The sequence below is a fragment of the Bos mutus genome, chromosome 29, assembly GCF_027580195.1.
Source record: "Bos mutus isolate GX-2022 chromosome 29, NWIPB_WYAK_1.1, whole genome shotgun sequence".
Taxonomy (NCBI): domain Eukaryota; kingdom Metazoa; phylum Chordata; class Mammalia; order Artiodactyla; family Bovidae; genus Bos; species Bos mutus.
Genome location: NC_091645.1, coordinates 4,801,587 through 4,826,164, shown reverse-complemented (window position 1 = coordinate 4,826,164; position 24,578 = coordinate 4,801,587). Strand labels below are relative to the sequence as shown.

The 24,578-nt window shown below is 37.6% G+C and overlaps 1 protein-coding gene across 4 annotated transcripts in view; it reads left to right on the top strand.

Moving 5' to 3' along the window:
• The window catches only part of NAALAD2 (N-acetylated alpha-linked acidic dipeptidase 2), a 51,968-nt gene that overhangs the window by 9,109 nt on the left and 18,281 nt on the right, over positions 1-24,578 (top strand). For all 4 annotated transcript variants that reach the window (XM_070365091.1, XM_070365090.1, XM_005908034.3 and 1 more), the window contains exons 3-12: positions 707-893; positions 2,669-2,770; positions 3,743-3,868; positions 7,504-7,690; positions 13,172-13,265; positions 14,406-14,504; positions 19,167-19,252; positions 19,674-19,793; positions 19,898-19,980; positions 23,399-23,462. In XM_070365091.1, the coding sequence (XP_070221192.1) occupies positions 707-893; positions 2,669-2,770; positions 3,743-3,868; positions 7,504-7,690; positions 13,172-13,265; positions 14,406-14,504; positions 19,167-19,252; positions 19,674-19,793; positions 19,898-19,980; positions 23,399-23,462 (1,148 nt within the window). The remainder of the gene's footprint in view (positions 1-706; positions 894-2,668; positions 2,771-3,742; positions 3,869-7,503; positions 7,691-13,171; positions 13,266-14,405; positions 14,505-19,166; positions 19,253-19,673; positions 19,794-19,897; positions 19,981-23,398; positions 23,463-24,578) is intronic.

The window sequence follows — 24,578 nt, the reverse complement described above, 5'->3', positions numbered from 1 at the left end:
GCAGAGCCACAGAAGAATAAGGAAAAAGAAGACTCAGAAATGAAGTGGGGATCAGGAGGCTGATGCCATTCACAGGCAAAAGCGCAGATCCTAACCCTTGCAGGCCTTTTATTGTTAACTTCTCCTTCCTTGCTTGTGCTCTAGAGATATCTGTTCTTTAGTCTCAGATGTCAAACCTTCAGGCCTTTCATGCTTCTGTTTAGCCCTTTGGCTAGTGACTCCCTTTCTCAGCAACCCCCTCAAGGCTCTGGTGACTGGTTTTCCATCAGTCACATCAGTACTTCAGCATCTTGTTTTCAAGATATCTTTCCATGTTGTACATTTTACTGCTCCCAGCCCTTCACCTGGGGGTGATATAAGAATATATATAAGATATAAGAAAATATATATATATTTTATATATATATATAAGAATATATATAAGATATAAGAAAATAAGAAAGTCATTCTTATTTTTCAAAGAACACCTGTTAATTATAGTACAGGCCTGTGCATAGCATATTCCCTACAAGCACATGTGAAAACTGCAGTTACACACAAATATTTAAAAACTGGCATATCTAGAAATCCCTAGCTGTGTTTTTTATATCTCGGTTATAGAAATGATACTTAACATCTAAAATATGAGTTATGCATCTAGAAGCGTTCTTAGGACATTTTCTGAATATAGTCTTTGAATCCCACTTTAATTTTATTTTCATTTCAGTTCGTTTACAAAGCTACCTCATCTGGCAGGAACGGAACAAAATTTATTGCTTGCCAAGAAAATCCAAAACCAGTGGAAGAAGTCTGGACTGGATTCAGCTGAGTTGGTGCACTATGATGTTCTCCTGTCTTACCCTAATGAGACAAATGCCAGCTACATATCAGTCACGGATGAACATGGAATTGAGGTGACTGATGTACAATATTGTATTAGTTTCAGGTGTACAGCAAAGTGATTCTGTTTTATGTAAATTTTCTTCAGATTATTTCCCATTATAGATTATTATAAGTTATTGAATATTGTTCCCTGTGTTACATAGTAAAACTTCGTTACTTCCCTACCTAATGTATCTGTTAATATCTGTTAATGTATCTGTTAGTGTATCTGTTAATCCTGTAGTGCATGCTAAGTTGGTTCAGCTGTGTCTGACTCTTTTTGACCCCATGGATCATACCCTGGGAGGATACTCTGGCCATGGGATTCTCCAGGCAAGAACACTGGAGTGGGTTGCCATTTCCTTCTTCAGGGGATCTTCCCGACCCAGGGATCGAACCCAAGTCTCTTATGTCTCCTGCCTTGACAGGAGGTTCTTCACCACTAGCACCACTTGGGAAGCCCCAGAATACTGGAGTAGGTCTTCATTTCATTCTTAAGGGGATCCTCCCAACCCAGGGATCGAACCTGTGTCTCCTGCCTAAGTCTCTTGCGTTGTCAGGTAGATTCTTTACCACTTGAGCCACCTGGGAATTGTTAATCCTATACTCCTATTTTATTCCTTCCCCCATTACTTCCCTGGTGGCTCAGATGGTAAAGAATCTGCTTGCAACACGGGAGACCTGGGTTCGATCCCTGGGTTAGGAAGATTCCCTGGAGGAGGGCGTGGCAACCCACTCCAGTGTTCTTATCTGGAGAATCCCATGGACAGAGGAGCTTGGCGGGTTACAGTCCATGGGGTCACAAAGAGTTGGACACGACTGAGCACAGCACATCCCTTTCTTCTTTAGTAATGATGTTATTTTCTATGTCTGTAAACTTTCTCTTTTGTATATAGATGGATCCATGTTATTTTTTAGATTCCAAATAAAAGTGATGTATTTGTGTCTCTGACTTACTTCACTTAGTATGATATTCTCTAGGTCTACCCCTCTTGCTTGCAAATGGCAATATTTAATATGCTTTTATGGCTGAGTAACATTGCATTGTATATGTAAACCAAATCTTATTAAACCAGTTGTCTGTTAATGGGCACGTGGCTTGTTTCCATGTCTTAGCTATTGCAAATAGTGCTGTTTCAAATATTTGGGTGCATGTACCTTTTCAAATCAGAGCTTTTGTCATTTCTGTATATATGCCCACAAGTAGAATTGCTAGATCATACAGTAGCTCTATTTTTAGTTTTTTAAGGTGCCTCCATACTGTTAGGTCGGAGAAGGCAATGGCACTCCACTCCAGTACGCTTGCCTGGAAAATCCCATGGATGGAGGAGCCTGGTGGGCTGTAGTCCATGGGGTTGCTAAGAGTCGGACACGACTGAGTGACTTCCCTTTCACTTTTCACTTTCATGCATTGGAGAAGGAAATGGCAACCCACTCCAGTGTTCTTGCCTGGAGAATCCCAGGGACGGGGGTGCCTGGTGGGCTTCCGTCTATGGGGTCGCACAGAGTCGGACATGACTGAAGCGACTCAGCAGCAGCAGTAGCAGCATACTGTTAGGATAGTGGCTGTACCAATTTACACTCCCACTAACAGTGCAGGAGAGTTCCTTTTTCTCTACACCTTTTCTGGCATTTGTCTTACATTTCTCTGATGCTTAGCGATGTTGAGCATCTTTTCATGTGCCTGTTCACCATCTGTATGTCTTCTTTAAAGAAATATCCATTTAGGCCTTTTGCCCACAAAATGTATTATTCTTTAATAGCAATCTGAAATGTTTCTAACTTTATGTGTTTCAATTCTTGCTAGATTTTCAATACATCATACACTGAGCCACCACCAGTTGGATATGAGAATGTTAAGAATATTGTACCACCCTATAATGCCTTTTCACCTGCGGGCGTGCCAGAGGTAAGATAAAAGACATTCAGTTCTTTAAGCCTTTATTTAAAAATATCTATGTAAAGGAATAAAACCAAGAAAAGTAGGTGGATCATACATGTTAATTCATACTTTAAGACTCCATCCTCTACATAACCTCCCTAAAAACAATTTTTAGAAAAGAAATACTTGAGAACCAGACCCTGATAAGCACATGCCATTCTTTGAAATAACTCAGAAACTGCTGCACATGTCTTAATTCAGTAAGGGCAGTAGGTAGTTTTCAAACTTTTTTCCTTTGTCCATTGTCTGACTTTGTTATAGACTTGTAGATCTAAATTGATAAATCATACCACAGAAGTTCTAATAATAACTCCACCCATAAATACCATGGTTGGAAATAACGTAGCTACTTTTATTTATAGTATTCCCCATACTCAGTGTACACTAGTAATTTCTTCAAACATTTAAACACTGTTTAAATATTTTACATATTATCTCTCTTTTTTTTTTTAACTTTCAGGATACTGAAATATTTTAAAAGATTTCTCCAGAATTAGCATGGGTGTGTTTATTAAGCCCAAGACAAGAAAGATAACTTTTTATTATGATGCAGTATTATGGAGCAAGGAGAAGGCAATGGCACCCCACTCCAGTACTTTTGCCTGGAAAATCCCATGGATGGAGGAGCCTGGTAGGCTGCAGTCCATGGGGTCGCTAGAGTCGGACATGACTGAGCAACTTGACTTTCACTTTTCACTTTCATGCATTGGAGAAGGAAATGGCAGCCCACTCCAGTGTTCTTGCCTGGAGAATCCCAGGGACGGGGAAGCCTGGTGGGCTGCCGTCTATGGGGTCGCACAGAGTCGGACACGACTGAAGCGACTTAGCAGCAGCAGCAGCAGCAGCAGCATTATGGAGCAAACTTCTATTTTGGTTTTCTCTTTAGCAGTGTTTTGTATTTTTGCTGTTGTTGTTTGTTTTTATTTTTATTTCCAACAGGGGGAGCTTATATATGTGAACTACGCTCGTACTGAAGACTTTTTCAAACTAGAAAGAGAGATGAACATCAACTGCACTGGAAAGATTGTTATTGCCAGATACGGGAGAATCTTCAGAGGAAACAAAGTACTTTGTTATTTGCTTTTCTAAAGGGAAAAATAATATATAACCAGTAAATATAAATGATTTACATCATTTGCATTATGGTTTCCAAAAATTGCCATTGGTTGGTTTAGTCACTGAGCAGTGTCCGACTCTGTGTAACCCCTATGGACTGCAGCCCACCAGGCTCCTCTGTCCATGGGATTCTCCAGGCAGGAATACTGGAGCGGGTTGCCATTTCCTTCTCCAAAATTGCCATATATATATATATTTATAAATTTGTTATTTTCATGGTTGCACAGAAAAATCCTGGGGTTTTATGTGTTTGCTTGTCTTTTGTCATTGTTGTTTTTGCTACCTCGTCTATCTGGAAAGGGAAATTATTCTTCTTAGTTTTACTACCAAAGCTATGTTGTTTTTTTATTAAAATGATGAAATTTTATATAAACTAAAAAATGAAAATTCATATATTACTCAATTCATTCATTGCCCAGATGTAATCAATTCTTAATAGGTCTTTTCAGGCCTAATTTTGTGAAATATGAATGTATGTCTTTATATACTCATTTTACGTAATTTCTTCTTTTTTCTTAACAAAGAGGGCATCAGATACTACATATTGTATAAATTTATTTTTTTCACTCAATAATAACTCAGAGGTCAGCACATTGAGAGTTATATAATAAGATGGTTAAGAGTATAGGGTGCTATATCTGTGTAACCTGGCTTCTTGTCTGGTGCGGGTTCCCTATGCTCTAGATCTTTTCCTGTGAGCAAGTTACTTAACCTCTCTGTGCCAGTATCTCTTCTTACGTGAAATAGAAATGCTAATAATAACATTAATCTCCTAGAATCCACAGTAGGATTTATCAACCTTACATTTGAAAGCATTTAGGATAGTTACAAGTACTGAGTAATTTCTTGTAACTGCTTATTAAGTAAAACTTCATTTTGTAAAACTCTTTGTTTGGCTGTACTGAGTTTTAGTTGCAGCACACAGGATCTCTAGTCATGGTGCTTGAGCTCATAACCAGCATGTGGGATCTAGTTCCCTGACCAGGGATCACGCCTGGGCTCCCTGCATTGGGAGCTCCGAGTCTTGGCCACTGGACCATTAGGGAAGTTCCTCCCTCATCATTGTAGATGGCTATGTAATATTTTACAGAATTATTAAGCAATTTATTTAACTATTCCACTTGCCTTAAATTTGTTACTGTTACAAATATTTATATTGTGAGCATCATTGTCCATATGTACTTGAACATTTGTATGAGGATTTTGGTAATATAGATTCACTCCTAGAAGCTGAATGGCTAAATCATAGTGTACAGTTGAATCAAATCTATGGCAACATAGATTTGAACTGTGTGAGTCCACTTGTTCAGGGGTATTTTCAATGGTTAATAATAGTATTATACAGTTACTACATGGGCTTCCCAGGTGGCACAGCGGCCTGCTAATGCAGGAGACACACAGGAGGTATGGGTTCAGTCTCTGGGTCAAAATCTCCTGGAGTAGAAAAGGGCAACCAACTCCAGTATTCTTGCCTAAAAAGTCCCATGGACAAAGGAGCTTGGCAGGCTGCGGTCCATTGGGTTGCAAAGAGTTGAACAGGAATGGGGAACTATGCACATATTCAGTTTCTACAAGGTCAGAGGTTGGTTGAAACCACAGATGCAGACAAATGGAGAATACAGAGAGCCAAGCCTAAGTTATTCTTGGATTAACCCTGCATTGTTCAAGGATCAGTTGTACATTATTTCAAAAGTTTGATGGGCATCATAGATTTGTACTTCAAAAAAGTTGTATCAGATTTTACTTTTTCTAATCTTTGTCTGAATACTGGGAAGTGTTTTAGCTGATTGATGGTTATCTATCTTTCATTATACTACTTCTGGTAATCAAGAATTCAGTATCTTACAGGATACATTTTCCTATTTGTGGTCAGTTTGAATTGTTAGAAAAATATTTAAAAAACACTGGGCGATGTTTCAGACACTAAGTTCTGGGTAGCTTTTCTTCTTTTCTTTCTCTTCTCCTCTTCTGCCCTGGCTCTCTGCAGTGAGATGATGGAGTGTTAACCATTGGACCATCAGGGACTTCACCTGTGTAAAATTTTAAATTAGCTTTCTCAGCTCCACAGACATTTACATCATCTTAAGTGTGTGGTCTGGAGGAAGCACAAGCTGGAGTCAAGATTGCCGGGAGAAATATCAGTAATCTCAGATATGCAGATGACACCACCTTTATGGCAGAAAGTGAAGAAGAACTAAAGAGCCTCTTGAGGAAAATGAAAGAGGAGAGTGAAAAAGTTGGCTTAAAGCTCAACATTCAGCAAACGAAGATCATGGCATTTGTACCCATCACTTCATGGCAAATAGATGGGGAAACAGTGGCTGACTTTATTTTTCTGGGCTCCAAAATCACTGCAGATGGTGATTGCAGCCATGAAATTAAAAGACGCTTACTCCTTGGAAGGAAAGTTATGACCAAGCTAGACAGCATATTGAAAAGCAGAGACATTACTTTTCCAACCAAGGTCCATCTAGTCAAGGCTATGGCTTTTCCAGTGGTCATGTATGGATGTGATAGTTGGACTATAAAGAAAGCTGAGCACTGAAGAATTGATGGTTTTGAACTGTGGTGTTGAATAAGACTCTTGAGAGTCCCTTGGACTGCAAGGAGATCCAACCAGTCCATCTTAAAGGAGATCAATCCTGGGTGTTCATTGGTAGGACTGATGTTGAAGCTGAAACTCCAGTACTTTGGCCACCTGATGTGAAGAGCTGACTCATTTGAAAAGACCCTGATGCTGGGAAAGATTGAGGGCAGGAGAAGAAGGGGACAACAGAGGATGAGATGGTTGGGTGGCATCACCAACTCAATGGACATGGGTTTGGGCGGACTCCGGGAGTTGGTGATGAACAGGGAGGCCTGGCATGCTGCAGTTTATGGGGTCGCAAAGAGTTGGACACAACTGAGCGACTGAACTGAACTGAAGTCTGTTTTTCTAAATGTTGGAGAGTATGCATGCTCATTCGCCTTGGTCATGTCCAACTCTTTGTGATCCAATGGACTGTAGCCCAGCAAGCTTCTCTGTCCATGGGAGTTTCCAGGCAAGAATACTGGAGTGGGTTGCCATGCTCTCCTCCAGGGGACCTTCCCAACCTAGAAATAGAACCCACATCTCTGTTGCCTCCATTGCAGGCAGATTCTTTATCACTGAGCCACCTGGGAAGCCCCAAACACTGAGGGGTAGATAGTTAAAGTGAGTTAGACAAGGTCCTTGTTCTCAAAAAATAGTAGTAGAGAAGAAAGATATTTAAAAGTTATTTTACAATGCTTTGATCCATCTTGTAATATAGTCATATACAAAATATGGAAGATGTGTAGAAAAGAGAGACATTAATTTTGCAGTTTTAGGTATACTAGGAATGCTTCACAGAAAAGGTAATAACTTGTTTGGAGTTATGTTGAATAAATGTGAGTTGTTAAGTCTACCTGGGCAGAAATCGTATTGAAGCCTAAAAGAACTGATTGTTACCAGTGTGATAATAAAAGTGCGTAAGTTTCCTTATGTTATTAAATTGGTTTTATCTTACAAGGATAAGTCAGTCTTTTGCCATTTCTACATTATGGATTGCTTATTGCCCCTGCAGGTTAAAAATGCCATGTTGGCAGGAGCCAAGGGAATCATCTTGTACTCAGATCCAGCTGACTACTCTGCTCCTGGGGTGGAGCCATATCCCAAAGGGTGGAACCTTCCTGGAACTGTAGCCCAGAGAGGGAATGTGTTAAACCTGGACGGTGCTGGTGACCCCCTCACTCCAGGCTATCCAGCTAAAGGTAATAGATGAGCCTGTTATGGCCCACTCATTTTTGCAAAAATATTACTTGTCCTTACAGAAGGTGTAAAAGTAAGCATCTATAGAATACCATTAAAATTGTGCACAATTGTATTTTGGATTGCTACTGCTAGGAATTTAAAAGAATTTCCCTTTTATTATTTCAGCTTTAAGTTTCCATGAGGTGTGGACGTGGAGGGGGTAGTAGACAGTTCAGTTCCCTTCTGCCTTTAGTAGAGGTTGAAGAACACATGTCCAGAGTAATACTATTCTTACCAAACTAGAACTTAGGGTTTCTGAACTGTGTAATGATTTTATATTTCTACAGATCACATATTTTTATTTTTGAAAATATCAATGAGTTTTTTTGTGTGATTTAATATGTAAAATGTGAAAGGTTTTCACATTTGGGTAACCATATCCACAATCAAGATAATGAACGTGTCCATTACCCTGAAAAGTTTCATCTCATCTTTTTGTGATGCCTTCCTCTCAACCCCACTCCCTCCCTGCCAATCCCTAGGAACCATTGATTTGCCTTCTGTCTAGTATAATAATTTTGAACTTCAGCTATGTTGACGTCTGTGTCAATATTTCAGTTCTTTTTGTCGTGGTTGTTGAATGGTATTCCATTGAGTGGATACTCTACAGTTTGTTTGTTTACTTTTTCTTGGGAATTTAGATTGCTTTAAGTTTTGGAGATATTATGCATAAAACTTCTACGAACAGTTGTATGCAAGTCTTTATATGTATATATACTTTTGTCTCTCTTGAGTAAATGAATAGAAATGGCTTGGCTGGATAACATGATAGATGATTTTCAGATTGTTTCCAAAGTGCTTGTACCATTTTGCATTCTAGCAGCAGTGTGTGAGTGTTCCATTTGCTGCATCCTTGCCAGCACTTAGTATGGTTGATCTTTTTAACTTTACATTCTAATCGATACGAAAGTCTCCAGGTTACAATTCTTTTTTAAAGTTTTGGTAGCTATTCTGGTTCCTTCCCATGTGAATTTTAGAACTGGCTTATCAATTTCTACCAAAAAGTCTCCTGGGAGGTTGATTGAGGTTGAATTAAACCTATAAGTCAGTTTTGGGAAAATTGATATTTTAAAATATGGGATCTTCTGAGCCATAAACATGGTACAGCTCTCAATTTACTTAGGTATCTGTAACTTTCTCTCAGCCCATTTGTTGTTTCACTGTACAGACCATGTGTATCTTTTTTCACATTTATCCATAATAATTTCATAGTGTTATTCTTTTTTTAATTACATTTTAAATTTCGATTTCCAGTTGACCGTTGTTAGTAAATGGAAATGTTGTTTCTAGAGGAAACATACTGATCTTGTGTATTGATCTTGTATTCTGTAAACTTATCAATAATTAGTTCTGCTAGGTTTTTTTGGATTCCATCAGCTTTTGTATAGGTGATCATGTCATATGCACATAAAGAGAGTTTTATTTCTTTGTTTCTGTTCTGGATGCCTTTTCTTTTTCTTTCCTTATTGTAGTATCTGGTACTTCTAGAACATTGCTGTAAAAAGTTGTTAGAGCAGATATCCTTGCCATGTTCCTGTCCCCAAAGACTGTCCCTGTCTTTCTCTGTTAAGTAGGATCTTAGCCATAGGGTTTTTTTTTTTCTTTCAGATTTTATAGATTCTTTTAAATCTGATAAAGATTGAGGAAGTTCACTTCTATCTTAAAGTGCTATGAATTTTTATCTTAGCACATTTTTCTCATTTGACTAGCAATGTGTAGTGAATGTTGTCAGATTCTTTTACTGTACCTAATAAAATGATGTTAAATTGTTCTTATCTATGTTTTTCTTCAATTATACATATTGATTTGGTGGGGGGGTGCACCCCGTGAAGCTTACTGGATGTTCTCGAATAAGGTATTAAAGGCAGGCCATGCTTGTAAAGACAGAATCCTAATCACTAGGCTACCAGGAAATTCCCCAGATTGATTTTTGAGTGTTAAACCAAAACAACCTGGGATAAACTCTAATGGAACATTCTTTTTTTTTTTTTTTTAAATTATTTATGACTACAGTCTTCATGGCTGTGTGCAGGCTTTCTCTAGTTGCAGTGAGCGGGGGGTTCTCTCAAGTTGCAGTGCACAAGCTTCACACTGCAGTGCCTTCTCGTTGCAGAGCACAGACTCTAGGTGCACGAGCTTTAGCAATTGCGGCACTCAGGCTCAGTAGTGGTGACACAGGGGTGTAGCTGCAGCATTTTCGAACTTCCTGGACCAGGCACCGAACCCTTGCTGCTGCACTGGCAGGTGGATTCTTAACCACTGGACTGCCAGGGAAGTCCTCATTGTATTATTCTTCTATGTAATACTGGTATATTACTGGAATTGTGCTAACAATTTTGCTAAGAATCTGTCTTTAATAATAACGGATATTCTCCTATCAATTTACTGTCTTGTAATATCTCTGTCTCGTTTTGGTAGTAGTAACATTGACTTCATGGAATGAATTAAAAATTACTTCATAAGACTGTTCTATACATCAGTGTCTCTTTTGCTGTCTCGTACACAGGGTTATTGTTACCATCTTTCTAAATTCCATATATATGCGTTAGTATACTGTATTTATGTTTTTCCTTCTGGCTTACTTCACTCTGTATAATAGGCTCCAGTTTCATCCACCTCATTAGAACTGATTCAAATGTATTCTTTTTAATGGCTGAGTAATACTCCATTGTGTATATGTACCACAGCTTTCTTATCCATTCATCTGCTGATGGACATCTAGGTTGCTTCCATGTCCTGGCTATTATAAACAGTGCTGCGATGAACATTGGGGTACACGTGTCTCTTTCCCTTCTGGTTTCCTCAGTGTGTATGCCCAGCAGTGGGATTGCTGGATCATAAGGCAGTTCTATTTCCAGTTTTTTAAGGAATCTCCACACTGGACTCTGTGGGAGAGGGAGAGGGTGGGAAGATTTGGGAGAATGACATTGAAACATGTAAAATATCACGTAAGAAACGAGTTGCCAGTCCAGGTTCGATGCACGATACTGGATGCTTGGGGCTAGTGCACTGGGACGACCCAGAGGGATGGTATGGGGAGGGAGGAGGGAGGAGGGTTCAGGATGGGGAACACATGTATACCTGTGGCGGATTCATTTTGACATTTGGCAAAACTAATACAATTATGTAAAGTTTAAAAATAAAATAAAATTAGAAAAAATGCAATAAGGAAAAAAAAAATAAAATAAAAATAAAATTAAATTTAAAAAAAAGAAGAAAAAAAATCTGAATAAATAAATAAATAAATAAAAGGCCAAAAAAAAAAATTACTTCATCTTCTTCATTTTTCTGCAAGTGTTTATGTAGAATGAGTTTGATTTTATCTGAAAACATGGCTCAGTGGTAAAGAATCCACCTACTAATGTAAGAGATGCCAGAGATGCAGGTTTGATTCCTGGGTCAGGAAGATCCCCTGGAGGAGGAGATGGCAACCCACTCCAGTATTCTTGCCTGGAGAATCCCATGGAGAGAGAAGCCTGGTGGGCTGTAGTCCATGGGGTTGCAAAGAGTCAGATGTGACTGAGCAACTGAGTGTGACATGGCATGATGTAGAATCCTTCAGTGAATCGATATGGGCCTGGTATTTTGTTGGTAGGAATGTTTTTAATTGCAAATTAAATTTCTTCAGTAGGTATATGGCTGTTTACATTATGTATTTAATCTTGAGTGAGATTTGCTAGTTTAAGATTTTGTCCATTTCATCTAAGTTGTTAAATTTATGGGCATATAGTTCTTTGTAATATTCTTCCTTTCTTCTCTCTCTTTCTTTCTTTTCTCCAGGTACTGGAGTGCTATTCTCTTCTTTATTTCTGATATTGATGGTTTGTATCTCTTTTCTTTTCTTGATTTGTCTTGCAAGGGATTTATCAATTTTGTTAATCCACTCAGAGAACCAGCTTTGGATTTCGTTGATAATTTCTATCATTTGTCTGTTTTCTATTTCTAACATTTCTGCTGTGGTCTTTAGTAGGATATATCCTTTCTTCTGCTCATTTTTGCTTTATTTGCTCTTATTTTTTCAGTTTCTTAAAGTAGAATTTGATGTAACTTGTTTGAAACCTCTCTTTTTTCTAAGATAGTTGTTTTAATGCTCTAGAAAACTCTATTTTGGCTGAAACCACAAGTCTCAATTAGAATTTAAGCCTGACAATACTTTTCATCTTCCTTTAAGGAGAATATTGTTATTATTTGAGTAAGAAATTTTCACTTATTCCCAATACCACTTAGTTCAGTCACTCAGTTGTGTCTGACTCTTTGCAACCCCATGGACTGTAGCACACCAGGCTTCCCTGTCCATCATCAATCCAGAGTTTACTCAAATTCATGTCTGTCAAGTCAGTGATGCCATCCAACCATCTCATCCTCTGTCCTCCCCTTCTCCCTCTGCCTTCAGTCTTTCCCAGCATCAGGGTCTTTCTCAATGAGTCAGTTCTTTGCATCAGGTGGCCAAAGTATTGGTGCTCCAGCTTCAGCATCAGTCCTTCCAATGAATATTCAGGACTGATTTCCTTTAGGATGGACTGGTTGGATCTCCTTGCAGATCAAGGGACTCTCAAGAGTCTTCTCCAAAACTACAATTTAAGAGCATCAATTCTTTGGTGCTCAGCTTTCTTTATAATCCAACTCTCACATCCATATTTATCCACCAGAAAAACCATAGCCTTGACTAGATGGACCTTTGTTGGCAAAGAAATGTCTCTGCTTTTCAATATGCTGTCTAGGTTGGTCATAACTTTCCTTCCAAGGAGTAAGCGTCTTTTAATTTCACGGCTGCAGTCACCATCTGCAGTGATTTTGGAGCCCCCCAAAATAAAAGCCACTGTTTCCCCATCTATTTGCCAAGAAGTGATGGGACAGAATGCCATGATCTTAGTTTTCTGAATGTTGAGCTTTAAGCCAAATTTTTGACTCTCCTCTTTCACTTTCATCAAGAGGCTCTTTAGTTCCTCTTCATTTCTGCCATAAGGGTGGTGTCATCTACATATCTGAGGTTATTGATATTTCTCCCAGCAATCTTGATTCCAGCTTGTGCTTCATCCAGCCCAGCATTTTGCATTTCCTTCAGTTCTTATTTTACAGTTCTTTCTAGTTTCAGAATCTGGGACACATTTTCCAGGTATTTAGTTGACTGAAGCTTCTCTAAAAAGGATTCAAGATATCCTTAAGGAAATAAAATATTCATTACATGAAATGTCAAAGCAAATATAGGAATCTGTAATCCCTGTAATTGATTTTATATTAAAATGCAAATGATTTAATTTCTTACTGTCAAATTTAAATAGACCATATTAGATAAAACAGTCAGTCACTTTGGGGGAACTTTAAAAGTTTGGATGTAATATCAAACATATAGCAAATCTGCATTAGTAATAACAGGAATTCTTTTATACCCTTTGCTCAATTCTTCAGTTGTTTTCCTCTTATGCAATTGATTTCTGCAGAGTACACCTTCAGACTTGATGTTGAAGATGGAGTGGGAATTCCCCAAATCCCTGTACATCCCATTGGATATAATGATGCAGAAATATTTTTACGGTATAGTTTTCCAGTTGTATTTGAGAATAAGATCTATTACACTAAACATCTATTTTCTGTTCTAAAACCTACCTATGTTAAAAGTGAAGTCTTGTATCAGAATTGACTCCTAAAGTAGGGAATATAGAACACATCTTTTTTTCTGTAAGGAAAGAGCAGTTTATTAACTAAGAAATAATAAGAAAACAGTCCTGTATTTGCTACAAATGAAAGTCTCAAAAGGAAAAACTATGTCTAAAGATAAAAATATTGACTTGAGATTTTTGAAGTAGTTAGGTTATCTTAGGTATTTGTATTTGACCTGCATTTCAAAAATGTGCTGATACCCACAACTCACTGGATTTGTAAACTTATACCAGTTACCCAATCTTTCTCCAATTCAGGTTCCTTCTCTGAAATGAAGACAGAACTAGTTTCTACCTGATAGAGTGATTATGAGTAGGTGAAATCATTATATAAATATCATAGGAAAAACATTCAGTCAGTGTTTGCTATTACCGTATTGTGTAACTGTTGGTTCTTTTTCAGATTTCCTAATGTCTATTTTTTGTTTAATGTATGTGCAAATGCCATTCAGTAATGTTTTTTGAGTGGCTACTATGTAACCAGCAGCTTTTCTAGAAATTAATTTCTTCTTCTCCTTAATTTCATATGTTTAGGATTTCTTGAACCTAATGCTTTCCTATGTAAATAATTAAAGTCAGAAGCAGAGAGGCTGATGCACTGATGTTTCCCATTTCCCCTCACTATTTTGGTTGTTTTTTCCTTAGCTCTTTTTTTGGTGGGAGGCTGTGCTGTGAAGCACATGGGATCTTAGTTCCTCAACCAGGGCTTGAACGCAGGCCCAGGCAGTGAAAGGCCAACTCATAACCTCTGGACCGCCACGGAATTCCTCTCCTTAGCTCTTACCACTAGCATAGCAACATTTTACTTATGTTTCTCTTGCTAGTTATGGTTCTCTTGCTAGGATGTAAGCTCTGCAAGGGAAGGAAATTTTACAGTTCCCAGCACTTAGTAAATCCTCAATATATATTTGTTAAATGTTTGAATAAAACCTCATCAACTTACTTTGTGATTTCTTTTAGAAATTGTGATGCTCAGCCTTTTTTTTTTTCTGTCATTTTCATTTTCTCTTGACAGCTATTTGGGAGGAATTGCTTCACCAGATGAGAGCTGGAAGGGAGGTCTTAACGTGAGTTACAACATTGGGCCTGGCTTTGTAGGACACGATTCTTTCAGGTAGTTTTATGTTACTTTAGTATCCTACTAAAAGTTTACATATTTAGTGGAAAAATGTCAAGATAAGTGTTCTGCCAGTTTTGCTTTGCTTATATTTTTTTTTCTCATTTTTCATAGTGAATAATTATCGTTTAGAAATACTTAGAGCTTCCCTGATGGCTCAGATGGCAATGCAGAACCATCTGGGTTCAATCCCTGGGCTGGGAATATCCCCTGGAGAAGGAAATGGCAACCCACTCCAGTGTTCTTGTCTGGAAAACCCCATGGACACAGGAGGCTGGCAGCCTCCAGTCCAAGAGGTCTGCAAAGAGTTGGACACGACTGTGTGACTAAGCAAAAGAATTACTTATGGAATGATGTATTAAATTCTTCTTCCAACAGGGATATCACAACATTTGTTTTTTACATCTCAAAAATTGCTACATCTGAGTTACAGGTTTAACATTTTAAGTCTCCTCTCTTTTTTCTAAAGTATTTATTTGGCTGTGGCAGGTCTTGGTTGTAGCACGTGGTATCATCCCTGACGAGGGGCTGAGCTGGGCTCCCTCCACTGGGAGCGTGGAGTCTCAGCCACTGGAACACCAGGGGAGCCCCTTAACTTCCCTCTGTACCTAACGTTTTTAAAGAGCTCTTCAGATAGCTGTCAAAATGCTACACATGTGAAGCACTAGCTTAACCTAAGGGAAGGAGTAAAAGAGAAGACAGACAGGTTCCAGCCTTTTTAGTGATCACTTCCTGTGTGTGTGGGTTAAATAAGTTAAAATGGGTATGCACATAACTGTTATAAGGCTCAATACACTTATTTTAGTTATTATTGTTATCAACCCATGATAGCACTTTTGAGGAGGCATGATCACAGAATATGTTTCATTGAGCTTAATTTTACAGAAAGAATAAGTTTTCCAGTGGATCAAGTTAGGCAGGAAATGTCAGTGGCAGAGAACAGCTTGTCCAGAGTTGTACAACATCATGGCATGATCAGAACTTTAAGTACTTTGATTTGCTTGAAAGGTAGAGAGGAAGGGAAACTTAAAAATTGATGAATTGCAGAAAATATAGCTGTTTTTATTGAGACAAAATTATTAAGTCAGTCTTGTTTGCTAGAAATTTACTTAACAATATGAAATTATATTTTGAGAATGTCTTTTAATTTCTATTAAAAGTTTTATTTCAGAACTTTTAAATTATTGCTGCTGACAAGTGTTCAGCCAAGTCTGACTTTTTGCAACCCCATGGACTGTACCCTGCCAACCTCCTCTGTCCATGGGATTTTTCCAGGCAAGAATACTGGAGTGAGTTGCCATTTCCTTCTCCAGGGGATCTTCCCAACACAAGGATAGAACCTGTGTCTCTTGCATCTGCTACATTGGCAGACAGATTCTTTACCATTAGCACCACCTGGGAAGCCCTTTAAAGTATTAGGAGTTCTGTTTTATTTTATAGGAATTTTAGAAATATTTTTATGTAAGTGTTTATCTCTCTCAATTAGAATGGACTTTTTTTAATATAAGAGACTTCATTATCTAATTATTAATACTTTCGAGGTACACAATGAAAGATATATGCCTTTCTGATTTATAAACAGAAACATACAAACACGGAGAAATCAATAAACACATGGCTACAGTCACAGTTCAAGAGTAAGCTCAGAAACAGACCATCTCCCTGCTGAAGACATCAAAAAGCTGTCCATCTTCACCATAAGCAAAAATCCCTGTTTGATTTGAACTCAAAGTGGGCAAATACACTATTTAAAAAAAAATAAATTGCTAAAAACAAGACTCGGTATCATTTCTTATCTAAGAGATCTTTATAATAATGCATTGATCAACTTATAGAGATTACCAAATGGTAAGACCTGAAACCAAATTCTTTACCATTGCCACCACAAATGGGATGTAACTTATCTGCTATAAGCAAACTAGAAACATAAACAAAACACAGAATCAGTAGGAAAAAATAAGTTGGAGATACAGAGATTCAGGCAAGTTAAAATTTTATTGCTGCTTGGAATGTACATCTGAAAGTCAAGGAAGACGTGTCTGGGTTTAAGCTACCCATTCTTGGCTCTCCAAGAAGAATCCATTGTACATCTTGGTGGGACTTCCAGAAATGATAAAGGATTATTTTTTTTAAGTAAAACCATAATTCTCGTACGAATATAAAATGAGTTTGTGTAAAAATTTTATTTAATGCAACAAGGGAACCTGAAAGGAGTTAAAAGCTGGTTCAAAGGAGAATTCAAAGATGATACAAAAAATGAGCTCCTTAGGAATGCTGCAGTGAGTATGCTTAATAGCTGAAAAACTGATTTCTTCCACATTAGGAAAGGAAAGTTTATGAGAGAAATTGTGCATTTCAGTGGACATGAGTTATTTGTATTACCAGATTTCCACAAGTTAAATTCTGTCTCTGTAGAGTTTTTAAATAGTCTTATCAAAGACTTTGATAGGCAGAAGTAACTCTGATATGTGAGCTGAGTTTGTTCTCAGATTTCTCCAGTATTTCCCTATATAGGAGGATATTCATTCCTTTCACAAATATTTATTGAGCATTTACTGTACCCTGGCACCATTCTGGGCACTGGGGATTCAGCAGTGTACAAAACAGGCAAAAACCCCTGCCATCTGGAGTCTATATTCTTGAATTCAGTTTATTTGGAACGTAATGAATTTGAAGTGATAGCAGGACATTATGGGCCATTATGTGTAATTTAATCTTATAGGCAACATCCCTTTAGGAATTAACTTGTAATAAAATGCAACATGTTCTTCCCTGTTGCAAGGCGGGGAAGGTAAAGGCCCATCTGAGTCAAATTGCCCCCAGGGCAGGTCTTGTGATGGTGCCAGATTGGAGGCTCAGGTTTTGGAAGGCTCAGATAGAGCACAGGGGTTCCTTGTGTCTGTATGGCTACATCCCTGGCTGATGTCATTGTCATTCAGGTTCCTGGCAAGTCAAATTCCCTCAGCATAGAATCCCAAATTGAAGATCAAATTCCTCTGGAAATCATTTCTGTCGATGGTAAAGCAGGAGATGCCCCAAAGTCAATCTCCCAAGTTGTCCAGAATTTCAGGAACTTCATTTGCAGAGCCCACAACGTTCTTGCTGACCCACTGGAAACCATAGCAGTATTTCTCTAGGTAATTCTTTTAGGTACTTCTGGAGTCAGTGATACTAAAAACTAGAAAAATATAAAGATTAAAGATGTAGATGAGTTTCTTTGAGAATCTGAGCAGATAGCTAGTTTATTTTCCGTTTAGATTAAAATAGATTGTCTTCTCTCATTCCTCATTGTTGCAGCATTCTTTTATTTTCTTCATTTAATTACATATGTCAGTGAAGTTGGGTTTCTTACTAATAGATCTTAGGCTCATATATTTAGAAACATGCTAAAGAATACTTTTGCTTTTTGCTATTAATTTCTATCATTCAGAAGCAAAAATAAAATCTTTTACTAAATGTCTTAAAATGCAGAACAACACCCACTGATTAGTTTTCCCCTAAAGGCACTTTTTAGTTGAATACTATTCATGAATTGTATACACATTCAGAATCACAATGTACTTTTAGGGTGAGAAACACCAGAATCTACACTTAACAATATACAGGATTTGATGTATTAGTTCTTGCATTCAAAAATGAACTAAAAAGTAGAAAGTTCTGGGGTTCCCTGTGCACTTCCTATGAGCCTGCCATAGGTTAAAAATTTTTGTTCCCCTCTGATAAAGAGGCTCAACATTTTCCCATGTCAGTTTGGCTTTATAAAATGTAAATAGCATTTTTTTTTTTTATCATTTTCTGATCTTGATTGTACTTTCCTGTGAATTCTGATTTGGTTAATTACAACTGATGAATGAATATTTAAAAGGAAGGCCCAGATCAGAATCAACAGTGATGGCCTGGAACAGTTTCATCATATAGCTATCTTATACACTTTAGCAGGTGTTTCTCAAACTGCCATTTAACAATAAAGTTTATCATGTTTCTTGTAGGCAGCACTCAATCAGCTCTTTAACAGTATACTGATGGACCATTTTGATAATCTTGGAAAATGTTAACTGAATATCAGGAATTAATATTACTATAAAACAAATTAAAAATAAGCTTCTCCAGAGACTTCCCTGGGGGTCAGTGGCTAAGACTCTGAGCTTACAATGCAGGGGGCCCAGGTCCTGATCAGATCTCACATGCCACCACTAAGATCTGGTGCAGCCAAATGAATAAATACATATTTAAAAAATTAGGCTTCTTTGACCTTTAGTAGATAATAGGCTCTCTCCCTTATTTTTGTAATTGTGTAGCATGTATTTAAAAATTTTAGAATGAATATACAAGCTGTGTTTAATAATAGAATATTTTGAACTTTAAATATCAACAATAGAGCTATGAGGGAGGAAAAATATATTGATGTTTGATTTTTAAAATTTGAATTTAATGTGCATGCTTCAGTACACAGGAGTAAGATGTCATGATATCTGCAACTTACTTGCAAATGGCTCAACAGTATTACAGTTATTTCAGTTTGCATGGTGGGTATTTGGGAAGTTATTGCCCTGTTATACAATTTTCCGTACTTTTGATATTTCTTATAACAAAACAGTGGAAGAAAGCTGCTAGACATAATGCTCCTTGTGAAGTAATTTGTCCCCTTTGAAATTCTAGGAAGGTTAGAATGCATGTTTATAATATCAATAAAATTACACGGATTTACAATGTAATCGGAACTATCAGAGGATCTGTGGAACCTGGTAAGTTGATGGACTATTGTAGTTGTTTGGCTTTATAAGATTGCAAGAAGGTGTTAGTCCATGGCTAATTTTTTCCTGGCTGATGTGAAATGACTAACTTTGGAAGAAAAAAGTATAATTCTAAAAGAAGACTACTTTATGGTGTTCATTTCTATGGGGAAACTCAAGAGGAAGTTTTTTTTTCTGATTAGAACATAACATTTTTAATATGCTTTATTTTTAGTGTGATTTTAGTTTCAGAATAAAATTGAGTACTAGGTACAGAGAGCTCACATGTAACCCTTGCTCCCCTCAAACCCCATGTGTAACATCTTGTACTGTGGTGGTACGTTTATTAGAGGAAGTTTAATTTAAAATCATAAGTTGTACTCTTTATAAATGTATTCAAAGTTGAAGTTCTTTTGAACACATTTTTTCCCAGACAGGTATGTTATTCTGGGAGGTCATCGGGACTCCTGGGTATTTGGAGGCATTGACCCAACCAGTGGGGCTGCTACTTTGCAAGAAGTTGCCCAGAGTTTTGGGAAACTGCTCAGAAGTGGTAAGTAGTGTTTCTGTGGTAGGTGATGACAAAAACTGACGAACTGAAATTTCCTTAGCTTTTAGGCGGATATACCTAGTTATGTGTGTTAACAATGATTACAGGCTGGAGACCAAGAAGAACTATCATTTTTGCCAGCTGGGATGCAGAAGAATTTGGACTTCTGGGTTCTACAGAATGGGCTGAGGTAAATAAGACAGAAGAGTTCTTGTTTTCTTGGTCAACAGGCAACAAATATTTATATCTCATGACTGAAGTGACTTAGCCTGCATGCATGCATCAGAGAAGGAAATGGCAACCCACTCCAGTGTTCTTGCCTGGAGAATCCCAGGGACGGGGGAGCCTGGTGGGCTGCCGGCTATGGGGTCGCACCGAGTCAGACACGACTGAAGCGACTTAGCAGCAGCAGCAGGATAGTCACAAATAGGTTCCATTACCTAATATGGTTTTAATTTTGATAAATAGTCAAGAGAATTTAGGAATTAGAGTTTGTTTTTACTTTCGTAGCAGATTGGCAAAACAGAATATCCTCTTAATTACTGGACTGTGAACAAATTTATTACTGTCAAAATATTTTAGTTTGTATTATTTGTTTTGTAAAAAATATGTATGTTCAGAAAGTAGTTAAAACTAGCAGGCTGTTTCTGACAAATGACTTAACTTGTCTAAAAACTGATACAGATCCTTGGAGTTACTTTTCAAGTTTTTGAAGTTTCTTTGGATTTCTTCTATCTAAGAAAACATCAGATGTTCTATTATGGTGACTATATTATAATTTCACATTTATAGATTTGATACATAATTGTAAACATGGGTTTATTTTACCATTCATGAAAGTGCCTGATTGTGGAGTATAAGATGATAATTTTGTAAATTGACTTATTTTTTGCTTCAGCTATGATTAATTCTGTCACTGACTCTTGATGCTTTAAGTGTCTCTCCTAGGCTCCCCTCTGTCATCTTCTTCCCTTAGCCTCTCTGTCCAGTATCTCTAAGTTCTTAAATGTGCAAGGTAAGCTCAGAAGGCAAGTGTGCCGAAAACAATTTCCCTCACCATCCTCTACTTTATAAGTCCAGATTTTGTAGAATTGCTTTAAAGCATGTCATGTATTTCTTGCCATCTATTGTTTCCTTCTGACTCCTTTCCTCTTACTTTACTTAAAAAAAAAATGAATTAAATAAATACGGAAGTAAAATCACACACAGTTACTTGTATCACTTATGCTTTGTTCCATTTATATTGCAGAGTTTTATTATTACGCTGATATTGTGAATATGCATTTTGGAATAGACTTAACTGTAGATGAATAATTTCTTAGGAATACATGCATGTATAAATATATATTTCAGTTCCTATAATTTCAGCAGCTTAAAATGAAGATAAAACAAATCCAAGATATAATATGCCTTGCATTAATTTAAATACATGTGGGTTAAAAGACAGTTTCGATACTGTTTCTAGTTTTCTGCCAGATTCTTGATCACATTCCACAGCATCCTTACCTTCTTAAATATAGCTTAGGAATCTTCTTTATTTCTACTGTAAGTATGTTATAATGGGGACTCTGACTCTATTTATCTATAGCAAAGTCAGCTGTCACCTGACCTGTGGGGGCAGCTGCAGAGATAAGAATCCTCATTTGTGTAATAACCACTCACAGCTTTAAATGTTTTTATTGTGACGTATTCTTATATGGTAGCAAGCTAGAGAGAGTAGAGAGGTCTCAGCATATTCACATATGTGTGTGACACTAGCCTTCCTCTGCTTTATCTTATAGGGTGAGTGTATCAGACAGAGAGAAAGAATGTCTTCTCAGTCCTGTTGTCCATCCTCTCTCCCTCTAGTGTTTTTCTCTATTCTCTGCTTTTTTTTTGTTCTTTTTCTTCATCATACCTTAAAAAAGTTTTAGATAAACGCAAATTTTCAACTATTCACTTTAAATGATAAATTTACATGGGTATATCCAGTTTCAGTGGATCTCACACTTCTATGTATATGTAATGATTGCTAGAGATTCAGTTCAGTTCAGTCTGACTCATTGCGACCCTATGGACTGCAGCACGCCAGGCCTCCCTGCCATCACCAACTCCCAGAGTCCACCCAAAGCCATGTCCATCGAGTCGGTGATGCCATCCAACCATATCATCCTCTGTTGTCCCTTTCTCCTCCTGCCTTCAATCTTTCCCAGCATCAGGGTCTTTTCAAATGAGTCAGTTCTTCACATCATTTGACCAAAGTATTGGAGCTTCAACTTCAGCATCAGTCTTTCCAGTGAATAATTCAAGACTGATTTCCTTTAGAATGGACTGGTTGGATCTCCTTGCAGTCCAAGGGACTCTCAAGAGTCTTCTCCAACACCACAGTTCAAAACCATCAGTATTTCAGCACTCAGCCTTCTTTATAGTCCAACTCTCACATCCATACATGACTACTGGAAAAACCATAGCCTTGACTAGATGGACCATTGTTAGCAAAATTATATCTCTGCTTTGTAATATGCTGCCTAGCTTGGTGATAGCTTTACTTCCAAGGAGTAAGCGTCTTTTAATTTCATGGCTGCAGTCACCATCTGCAGTGATTTTGGAGCCCAGAAAAATAAAGTCTGACACTGTTTCCTCTGTTTCCCTATCTATCTGCCATGAAGTGATGGGACCAGGTGCCATGATCTTAGTTTTCTGAATGTTGAACTTTAAGCCAACTTTTTCACTCTCCTCTTTCACTTTCATCAAGAGGCTCTTTAGTTCTTCTTCACTTTCTGCCATAAGGGTAATGTCATCTGCATATCTGAGATGCAGGTTATTGATATTTCTCCCAGCAATCTTGATTCCAGCTTGTGCTTCTTCCAGCCCAGCGTTTCTCATGATATACTCTGCATACAAGTTAAATAAGTAGGGTGACAATGTATAGCCTTGATGTACTCCTTTTCCTATTTGGAACCAGTCTGTTGTTACATGTCCAGTTCTAACTGTTGCTTCCTGACCTGCATACAGGTTTCTCAAGAGGCAGATGAGGTGGTCTGGTATTCCCATCTCTTTCAGAATTTTCCACAGTTTATTGCGATCCACACAGTCAAAGGCTTTGGCATAGTCAATAAAGTACAAATAGATATTTTTCTGGAACTCTCTTGCTTTTTTGATGATCCAGCGGATGTTGGCAATTTGATCTCTGGTTCTTCTGCCTTTTCTAAAACTAGCTTGAACATCTGGAAGTTCACGGTTCACGTATTGTTGAAGCCTGGCTTGGAGAATTTTAAGCATTATGTACTAGCATGTGAGATGAGTGCAATTGTGAAGTAGATTGAGCATTCTTTGGCATTGCCCTTCTTTTATTCACTCACAGGGCATGGGAACTGCACTCTGATAATACTTTTGCCTCAGGGCTCACTGCTATTGCTATAAACAGTAACTAAGCATCATAATGTTTTTCTTGTTTAAATGTATCAATGTTGTCAACCAAGCAGTTAACAGCATTTTCTCAGAAATTATTGTCAAAGGTATGGGTTTTATAGAGGTATTTGTAGACCCCTCTTATACCCAATTAATCTATTTTGTTTATATTCCCACAAAATGCTGTGAGTGAAGTAACAACTTTGCTTCAACTATAGGAGAATGTAAAAACACTCCAGGAGCGAAGCGTTGCTTATATCAACTCAGATTCATCTATAGAAGGTAAATTTTATTTTTGATTGTTATTAAATAGTATACCATCATTTAAGTCTGTACATTCAGTTTGTAAACCAAGGTTTTCCTCTTCCTATGCGATACCTCAATACCTTCATTTTCCATTTTACTAGAGAGAAAATCATTATAATTCAAATGAATCAATGTGATTCGTAACTAAATGATTGATCCTAATTTCTTTATATTTGCCTATTTTGAATTACTAGTCTTTAGCAGCCTTGATGGGAGGGGAGTTTGGGGGAGAATGGATAAATGTATATGTATGGCTGACCGCATTTGCTGTCCACCTGAAACTGTCACAACATTGTTACTTGGCTTTAAAATAAGTTTTTTTTTTTTTAAAAAAGAATATTTTTATTAAACACACTATGTGTTTTGAAGATTCGAGATATTTTAGAGGGTGGTTAAACTTTGTATTGAATAACATTGAACTACCTGAGGTGCCAAAAAAAGGAGAAGAAAATCTCTAGTATGTCATTACATTCTTCATGTGGAGATAGTAAAAGGATTGGACTAAAATATTTCAGAAGAAATATTTTACAGAATATTTTATACAGAAATACCTCCTGAATGTAATGAAACAGATTTGAAGGGAGCAAAATCTACACACTTCCTTTGACTCTAATATGTGACATTTGTATCTCCAGGCTTTGTATTATTATTTCTAGATACATGTCAGAGCACACTTACTAGCCACTGACATGCTCTGGTCTAATGTCTGCTGTATACTATTGTATTAAATGAGTGAGGGAATTCCCTGGGGTGGTCCAGTGGTTAGGATGCCACGCTTACGCTGCTGTGGGCCTGGGTTTGATCCCTGGTTGGGAAACTATGAATGAAGAGAATGAATACTGTGGCCTTATTCCTTCCTTTGCCGAAGTCCCCCTGAGTGATACTGCCTTAGTGAAGAATGACTCACTGGTACTGTGGGAGCTGCCGCCTTAGCAAACTCCAGTGTCCTAAGTGTGTCCTGCAGCCTCTCTCGCCACTGAAGAATTATTTCCATCCTATTTTTGTTGTTGTTGTTGTCTTAAATAATAGTCTTTATTTTTACACAAAGTGCTGCAAAACGAGGCAGTTCCCCAAGGGTGACTTGGAGCTAGA